We start from the raw sequence: 10,536 nt of genomic DNA on the forward strand, positions 1-10,536 counted from the left end.
AACATCAGGAATTAATAACAAACTAGTGATAGTAATCTACATATTTGTACAACATCAGGAATTAATAACAAACTAGTGATAACAATCTATATTTTTCTAAAACATCAGGATTTGATAACCAACTAGTGATAACAATCTACATCTTTCTTCAACATCAGGATTTAATAACTAACTAGTGATAGTAATCTACATCTTTGTACAACATCAGGAATTAATAACAAACTAGTGATAACAATCTATATTTTTCTACAACATCAGGATTTGATAACCAACTAGTGATAACAATCTACATCTTTCTTTAACATCAGGATTTAATAACTAACTAGTGATAGTAATCTACATCTTTCTAAAACATCAGGAATTGATAACCAATTAGTGATAAAAATCTAATCCTTCTTACAACATTAAGATTTTTTAACCTAAATCTGCTTTCTCAACTGGTATTAAAAACAAACAAACAAAAATCTGAGTAACAAACACAGACAGTACTACATAGAAATGCAAGTTTCGAACACTAGAATTGACGTAATGTACTTTTGACACATATATCGCAGTTTTATTACGTCATATGCAATAAGTTCTAATTTATTGAGACTTGTATAAAACTGTTACAAGTAATGTGTAACACCTTCGATGATAGATTTACGTTACAATTGAAAGTGACGACATCAGTCAGAATCTCTGGTACAAGATATAAGGAAACTCAGAGTCAATAAACCGTCGACATTTGCAAAGTGATACGTGAGTTTTCTTACTTCTTTAGTATCCTCAATACTTGCAAACTACACGCAAGCTTTCTCATTAATTTTAAGCTCCTAATATCATTTCCCCCGTGGTTCAACGTCATTCAGGGGATAGTATCTGATGCGTTCGAAAAAATAAAACATTTATAAAAAGTAGTTTTTAAATATTTCAAACTCATTAGTACAAGATTATCAGGAACGCTAAATATATATTTTGTATATTAGAATTTCTGTATGCCTTTGACAAGGGAATATGAATTTAATACTGAACGGATATTAAAATGTTGTTATAAGGAAGTTACTGAGCTCCAAAGCATGATATAGCTTAGGGATATACATGTTATCAAATGAAATGAAAAATGTTATGGCTAATTATTTTTTTCATTGATAAATACACATTTTACAACGTACATGTTTTTTGATTATTCAGACTCTCCTTTGACATCAAGGATTACATGTTAATTTAGTAAGGTTCACATCTGATCTTGTACTCATTGTTACAAACTTAAAAAAAAAGAAAAAAATAGTCTTGGATGTTATAACTAAACTTGAGCTTAGATACAGCTATAAACGTAAAGTAGAAATGATGGAATAATTTTAGTTATATAAAACAGTTATTACCTCTATTATTGTATGAATCACAACTGTGAATTTACGTGACGAAAATATTTTCTACTCTAATATAAAAGACGTCTACATTATCAGATCAGTATCTACTGTCTTTGTGGTCTGGATTGACTGAAGTATTTACAATGTACACTCACCGAGGCAAAAGCTGATACAGTAAGTCTTCGGCCTTTCTTTTTTCTTCCAGGTAATCTGCAGTCCGTTCTTCAACCAGCGTCTCTAGATTGTTGGCGTACTGTTCCATTCTTGACAACAAATTGTCCAGAATATTTCCGCTTTCGTTGTCTCTTGGTGAATAAAAGGAGACGTAGAGTAAAGAATCAATAGTCTTGCTACGAACCGATTAATAGAGTTGTCTCTGAACTTTACTTCTATTAGTAAAAATATCTTTGAACTCAAACAGAGCAAAATCAATTGTTATCACTATAGTTCACTGGAGTGTTGAAAGGTAAGACTAATTACAATTAACTATTATCATTAAGAATTACTATTCTCAACCAGCTATCTTAAAGATAAAATTCACCACAGTCGAGTGTTATTACTGAGAATGACCACACTATAAGATAAAACGTACTACAATTAAGAGCTATTAGTATTATCACTAAATTAAAACCCATTACTATTAAGTCTGGTTGTTATTATTAATACGCTTATTATTAATTTAAGATTCACCACAGTAAACAGAGATCTCTAAACTTTGCAGTCAGCTGAGATATAAGTACTGTCAACAAAACTATCACTACAATACTATCAAGAAGTTCACTAAAATATTTTATTTAACCGAGAAATCATCAAATTCAATGGATGGATTTTTCATTTAGAATTATTTAACTAAACAACCGCTGCTAAGCTGCAACGAATTTAATAGAAGTGTAAGCAAATCTCATTACGTTCCACACGATGTTCATTCTTCTTAATAACCTTTATCTAGGACAACAACAGCCTGCGATTTTTCCGAAGTATTTATAAAAATTGAAAAATGCATTGGTTGTGATCACAGTGAACAGGTAGATAGATACGTTTAGACATATTTACTGTCGACACTAAAATACACCCGATGATGACAAATGCTTGTCGAAACATTGCACATTTGTAACTTGTAATAGTTTCTTTCATTACCCATCTAAGCGATCTGTCACTAAGAGTAAATGAAAAATGCATAAATATTCTTAACCCTAACTACATTGAGTACCTACTAGTACTCAATATGTAATCATCAAATTTATCCTTAAGACTCAGTAGATTTGCCACCAACTTTTGCTACAAACAAATATTTACCACTATGATTCACTCTCTTATGAAAAACTGTTTATTAGATACACAAGTGTGAACTAGCCAAATTTTAGACTAACTCTTTTTTTTTCTATAAAGATATAAGTTAAGATAAAGCTAATAAAAATCATATCTCCAAACTGAGGAATAACATTTAGTGGAATGAGAGCTTTTATACCTATGCTACTACTGAAAAGGTAAAAAAAAAATACCAAGACTTCAAATGATGTGAGCTTAGTATTTGTATTTGAGCTTCCCCTGTGGAGAGTGAGATATTAACTAGATCGATCAAATTTCAGTTGAACAAACTGCTTAATATAGAATGCGCTCACCTCTAACGAAACGAATTAGATTAACTGCTGTTTACGAGGCATATGTATCATCCTTAAGCAACTAAAAATAATTTAATCAGTAAGATGATAAGTTACTTATTAAAAAGTAAAGTAAATTTGAAAATTACCGTTTCGCAACAATCCAAATATTCTCCAGAGTAAAGTAAACAAATAAAAAGTAATCTACAAACATACATACATGTAATTGACAAGATGTGCTAAAAAACAAGTAATAAACAACTCCATTATACTTCTATAGCTACGATACTAAGAAAACAATAACAGCTAAATCAGAAAAAAGACGCATGATAACCAACAAATACACTGATCATTACCTTCTTATTGCAATTAAACAAATTTAATAGCAATGCTAAACATCAAGTAATTTTTTTAAGCTACGAAGACTGTAACTGTTTAAACCTTTAATTAAAACTAATTTATACCTTGCTCGCTTACTTAACTTCAGGAATAAATAACATTGTATCAAATATAATGAATTTTAGCTGATTATTTAATCATGTAGATTCTCATTAACGATGTTAATTTTATTTACAGTTTCATAACGACGAATTTGAACAACAAATGTAATTTATTTTAGTCTCAAATTATCTAGTCCATTGGATTCCAAATACCATTGTAAGGCCTATAAAAAATATTTAATTCTTCCTACAAAACAATTTTGTTTGTTTGTTTTGAATTTTGCGCAAAGCTACACGAGGGCTAACTGCGCTAGCCGTCCCTAATTTAGCAGTGTAAGACTAGAGGGAAGGCAGCTAGTCATCACCATCCACCGCCAACTCTTGGGCTACTTTTTTACCAACGAATAGTGGGATCGACAGTCACATTATAACGCCCCCACGGCTAAAAGGGCGAGCATGTTTGGTAGGACGGGGATTCGAATCCGCGAGCCGGGCCTCCTACAAAACAAACCAAAGCATAAAGTACTTCATTAACGTTGAACAGAGTTGTAAACTTTTTGATTATAATAAACTTGATTAGGACGTCGCATATTGTAAATTAAACTTCCCAGTAAGAAAAAAAAAACACTTTTGAAATCTCACAGTTGATATTGTATATTATCTATTTATTGGAAAATGATTAATTTTCATTATTTTTTTGTATTGTAAGATAAAATATGTTAGGCTTAGGGTAATTATATTCGAGATAAAATATATTAGGGTTAGGGTAATTATATTCGAGATAAAATATGTTAGGCTTAGGGTAATTATATTCGAGATAAAATATGTTAGGCTGAGGGTAATTATATTCCTTAGATGAAGAGTGTGCTTTGTATAAAGCAACTCACCATTATACTTATTTTCAGTGACATAAAATAATGCTTTTCTTTGCTTAAGTTGCTGGTAATGATCAGTTTATGACATGTGACTTATTTATTTGTAATTATTAAGATGAATTTGTTTTAGCTTATTTTGTATTTTGAAGATACGCTGCTTGCATGGCTACTCTTAACCGAGCACTTTTATACAGCACTTTTATAACGGCCGAAAGTACATCGAGAGCTTGAATCTTCTCTTCTGCAGTCAGGTACCCTAAACACTGAACCATGCATGGTTTCTTTCATACTTATAATGAAACAACTTTAGGATTTAAACATTTAACTAAGAAATTCAGTAATTTGTTAATCTTTGTTAGCTTGACCCTTTTGACACATCAGTAATACATAAACGTAACTAACATGTAAAAAGATTCATTATTTGATACATGTATATATTTGGTTTAATATTCCACATCTGCCGAACTAAGCGAGGCAGAGCTGAAGATAAAAAGCAGGGCACAGACGTTCTTCGCATATGCAAATTAAGCCATACCAGTGTGGTAAGTATCCAATATCAATTTTTCGTCTTTCTGGGAACGCATCTCCTCCTAAACGAGTTATCTAATCCAGACTAAACTTGGCATGCTAGCGTAATAGTGCAAACGCAAGACAAATGTTTTTATTAAGCTTTCCCATATATTGGAAAATAAAAATATTTCATGAAATAACCCCTATATTGTTACTGCAGTAGCTATTGTAAATAGTTGAGTTTGCACAAAACTTACACCAGAACAAAATTCCACAAGTTAAGGCATTTTGGCTTGTTTCGCAAAATATACAGTTTTGTCTGTTTGTTTTTCTTGTACCAAAGCCGCAACGGGCCATCTGCTGTATCTACCGAGAGGAATCGAACCCCAGATTTGAGTGTTGTAAATCCGAAGATTTACCGCTGTTCCACCGGGGGACAAAATATACAGTGGTAAGATATCCAGCTATAATACAAAGAATAAAGATATTGCTGCTGTTTAAGTTCCCGCTCTTTTCTGATTCATACCATTTAACTTCCAGTTTATACTAGGGTTCGATTAAGTGCTTAAGCCTGGATTAGAAAAGTATTTCACAACTAAAATATCTTTTACGATATTTCTTACTTCTTCTACTGTCTGTACCAAATTCAGACAGTAGAAATCTTGACCACGTCTTTACTGTGAAATGGGCTGCTTTGAACAAGAAGTGACGCAACTGCTTTGCCATTCTTGCCAAGTTTCTCGACTCGGCTGCTATACCCCTTCACTTCCGTTCCACTTCCGCTGTCTTATAACAGTTCTCTTGTCGAATGGACACTACTGAAAATCCTCGCAGAGATTTTGCTAATTTTTAGCCAATTTGTGCGTGTTTTCCACGTTTTCAAGAGAACAAAATAGGAACGAGTGCAATCTCCTTAAAATAACCTGCAAAACTTTAAGGTAAGACATTTAAATTGCATTACAGGAGCATCAAAAAGAAAGCCCATTGTGGATTGAGAATTCACTTTTATTTGTAAATTTTCACCGGATTTGTCGGGCTTTCCCCAAGAGCAGAGCTGGGCATGCTGTTTGTCACTCAAAAAATTAGTCAAATTGCACATCTACGTAATTAATTACACAGGCCTGCGAATTTAATCTTCATAAAAGTTGTATTGGTTTTTTAATAACGGATTTTCCATAATTCAGCTACGTTGATTTAGAAAATAATATTCATGTTTTTCTATCAGTAAGGATTTTTTTAATAAAAAAACTATTACTTAGATCAAATTATTATTTCGTTTACCACAATGACCATTTTTAATACTATGTTTGTTAACAAATAATACAAATAAACTGAAGAAAAGGGAAGAACATTGATGTCAAATGAATATGCATCCTCATTCTTCCTGATTTTGTGTGTGAAATCTATGCCTTTTAGTCTCAAAACTACTTGTTGTGGCTTTTCTTTTATGTATTGCGTTATGACGTTTCGTGAAAAACCTGTACGCAATGGAGAAAAATGGATATCATTTTCGGAATCAGCGTACAAAAATTGCCGTAGAACATGTAAAAATTTCAAGACAATAAAACAATCGCAGGCCTATGTTATCAAGACAATAAAACCGTCGCAGGCCTGTGTTATCAAGACAATAAAACCGTCGCAGGCCTGTGTTATCAAGACAATAAAACCGTCGCAGACCTGTGTTATCAAGACAATAAAACCGTCGCAGACCTGTGTTATCAAGACAATAAAACAATCGCAGGCCTATGTTATCAAGACAATAAAACAATCGCAGGCCTATGTTATCAAGACAATAAAACCGTCGCAGGCCTGTGTCATCAAGACAATAAAACCGTCGCAGGCTTGTGTTATCAAGACAATAAAACCGTCGCAGGCCTGTGTAATCAAGACAATAAAACCGCCTGTGTTATCTATGTCAAAATTCCACATCCATAAAACTTTAAACGCTTTACCAATAAGTTTTAACTTTTCTGTAAATACCAAATGTACCTACTTATTTAATTTCCTTATAACAGACTTTAATGCCTGAAAATCAGGCCGTTCTGTTGGATCTTCTGCCCAACATCTTTGAATCATCTCTTCTATCTCCTTATTGCACACCTCTTCTTCCAAATAAGGGCGAAACGGTGGTTTCTGTCCATGTTTCACATTTTCAACGATTTCTGAAAATAATAGAATAATGCAGATATAAAACAAAGTATTCCTTTCTCCTGAAAACATAATCTTTATCAATAAAAATTGCATCTTTCTTCAGATTGACAGGAACACTGGATAAATTTTGCACGATGCAATTAACCCTAGAGAATAAAATGTATAAGAGCGTGGCTCACAAAAATATACCTACTTTTTAAGTCACGCAAAGAAACAAACTTTATGAAAGAAGAGAAATATAAAGTCTAAAATGAAATTTCAATGAATCTAATAATTGAGAAAGCCAGTTAGACTCTAATGCTCTGATGATATCTTTTCTTGATTGACAGTTCTATATTACGAAATAAAATATCTATCAGTCTAAATATAGCTAAACTTAACTATTTGACAGCATCAGTATTGAATGGAGTAGTAAAGGTAACTTAGAAATGACTGTTGATAATAATCACGTATAATAGCTACAAATATAATCACGTTAGCAATCTACTTAAATTATGCAATTCATTGACAACGAAGAAACTTCAAATAATCTAAACGTATTTCAATTAAAGAAAGTCGAAACCCAAAACCTATTCCAAAAATCGTAAACTTATTTCAAATATAATTGTGATGATAATGTACCTAGGATATTTTGGTAAAAATCAGATAATATATTTCTTGTTATAGCTATTTATCAATTGCATATTTCTGTCTTAAATATTTAGTAATATTTAAATATATCAATCTATCCATTGAACAAAGCTTGAAAAACATAAACTACTGATCCATTTATTACCTCTGTCACCGAGGGTTATGTTTTCACCCCTGTGTATATGTTTGTTTATGTGTTTGTCAGCCAGATTTCTCAAAAACGGCTGAATAGATTTGGACGAAAGTTGGTATACATTTGCACTATGACACATCTTAGAAGTGGTTAAGTTTTGGAGAGTCAAGGTCACGGAAATTCAAAAAAAACATCCCCGTCTGTTAACATGGGGACATATTTTTTTTTCCATTATTTTTGCTCTATAACTCAGTCAAAAATGATCGGATGTTGATTAAACATGGTGGACATATTTAAAATACTATTCATTATCCTGCCTTAAATGGTCCGTGTCCGTTGATAACAACGGACATAAGGACACATTTTTGTATTTTTTGAGAGCCGAATATGATCAACGCTGCGTATACGATCTACTGAGTGCCCTTTAGTTTTGTGATTGTTTTTACTATCTTAAAACACTAAAATGTGTACTAAGATTCTGTAAATCATCAGAAAGGCTTAAAAATAAATTTCGAATAATTAGTAAATTTTGACCCGTGAAATATTTAAAAATTACCTCTATAAAGCCACTTATAAATTTTCTACCGATTGGGAAATGGACGGGTCTGATTAAATCTGACTAATCTAATCAACACAATTCAAAGATAAAACTGTTTATTCGTAAGCCTATTTGATAAAGAAAGCAAAACTTACGACTGATTGAGATTACTCTCTAAAATTACGGTTGAATTTTATGAAATTAGTACACTTTACTTTACAAATTAGATTTAATAGGAATCATTATATACTATTGAGAAATGTAACAGCGCTAATACTGAAGTAATAGTATAACATGAACAACAACTAGTAATTGTTATATTTCAGGTTTCACTTGGTTATGTTTGGATGAAGAGATGATTTTCACAGACTTGTTGGTGAAACAAGTTGGCGATTTATTGAAGAAATACAGTCTGTTCAAAAATGAACTTGAAAAACACTGTTTACAGTCAACTCAACAACATTCTCGCGTTCCGTAATAACAACATTTCTTAAAGTCAACGCAACAACATTCTCACGTTCCGTAATATTAACCACTCACTCGAACAACATTTCTTAAAGTCAACACGTCAACATGCTCGCGTTCCGTAATATTATCCATTCAATCGAAAAAACATTTCTTAAAGTAACACGTCATCATGCTTGCGTTCCGTAATATTAATCACTCACTCGAACAACATTTCCTAAAGTCAACACGTCAACATGCTCGCGTTCCGTAATATTAACCACTCACTCGAACAACATTTCTTAAAGTCAACACGTCAACATGCTCGCGTTCCGTAATATTAACCACTCACTCGAAAAAACAGTTCTTAAAGTCAACACGTCAACATTCTCACTTTCCGTTTCCTTATATTTATTGAAAATAGAAAATCTAGGCGACCTACTTTCTACTTTCTACTTCGGTTGTCTATGAATTATTAGTGTGCTGACTATTAGTAAGCAGTTCGTTATACATAACATTAAGACTTCTACAAATGTCTTATGTGGGAGATTTCTCGATAATCTCGATTACATGGATTATGCTGGACTGGATTAACAACTAAAATCAAAGACTGCATCCATGTGACTATGTCCACACTAAAGGCGTAACACAGGAGTGTAAAACAAAGCAAACTGAGTACTTGTATATTAAACATGCAATAATTGAACGTGATATTTTCAAATAATACATATATTATCGCAGATGTGATTATAAAATAAAATGTATAACATTTTTGTTTTTCAGAGTTAATCATTATAAAAAAACGAATAAGGGAATTGTATACCAAAGACTGTTTTATTTATATCTATAGATTAAACAATCTGAACCATCAACAAGTTATTTTAAAAAGGTTTATGTACGGTGATTGGTCTAGTGATTACCACGTTTAGACTGTAAACAGTGGCTAGTGGTTTTTATAACCTTTGTATACATTTGTAATTTGGACTTGATTTCATTATAGCCATATTCTTTGGTTTGCCACACATGATTTATTTTTATTTTATTTTCTGTTTTGAAAAACGCAAAACAAATGCTAAAAAAAAGATAATTTAAATTACAGCTGCTAGACATCGATTTTATAACTAAATGTTATTTTTAAAATCTTGTTCTATAATGCTTATAAGTTGCCCTAGAAACGTTACACAGAAATACACCACGTTCTGTTGTTTCCAAGGGTTACTACTCGTCGTTAAAAGTTATGCTCCAATCTTCTAGTATAAAAATCTAACGCTTTAATATTTTGCGTCTATAAAATACTGAGATTTTATAGATTTACATTCTTAACAAAACCATTGATTTCTCAGTACATTGACCTAAACGTTTTTGAAAGAAGTTTTCTGATAGAAAAATATACATAATGAAAAGGAAGTCTTTCCTCGTTGTAAGAGAAATATATTGTCGTCTTCCAGCATTTTCTACGTTCGATATACTGCAATTCATAATCCAAGCGTTGGAGTTAGAAACCTCTGGATATGTCTGTTATATGTATATGGAATAAAATAAAATAACTTTAAAATCGCAACATTGTGTTTTTTGCGGTGATTTTATTTTATTGCATTAATCTTCCAAAGTTATGCGGATTCAGTTCTTCTGAAATAAAATATATGTATCAACTCAACGTTATTCAGAATCAGGGTGAGTTTTGAATTGAATTTCCTTGTTTTGTTGCTACAAATACTTAAATAAACATTTAAGAATATACAATTGCGCTTATAACTGAAGCTTAGGATTCGAGTGTGCTGCAGTATATATTTTCTGTAAAAAATTATTATATATTTTTTGAAAGGCATATACGAGTAACTTTTACTGTGAGTCATACGGGA

At 31.9% G+C, this 10,536-nt stretch overlaps 1 protein-coding gene across 1 annotated transcript in view; it reads right to left on the reverse strand.

Annotated features, from left to right (window-relative positions):
* The window catches only part of LOC106465176 (atrial natriuretic peptide receptor 1-like), a 98,581-nt gene that overhangs the window by 5,378 nt on the left and 82,667 nt on the right, over positions 1-10,536 (reverse strand). Inside the window, exons 13-14 of the mRNA XM_022393013.1 lie at positions 6,772-6,940; positions 1,508-1,657 (exon numbers count right to left, since the gene is read on the reverse strand). Coding sequence (XP_022248721.1) covers positions 1,508-1,657; positions 6,772-6,940 — 319 coding nt within the window. The remainder of the gene's footprint in view (positions 1-1,507; positions 1,658-6,771; positions 6,941-10,536) is intronic.

This window comes from Limulus polyphemus, unplaced genomic scaffold (assembly GCF_000517525.1).
Source record: "Limulus polyphemus unplaced genomic scaffold, Limulus_polyphemus-2.1.2 Scaffold1858, whole genome shotgun sequence".
Lineage (NCBI taxonomy): Eukaryota > Metazoa > Arthropoda > Merostomata > Xiphosura > Limulidae > Limulus > Limulus polyphemus.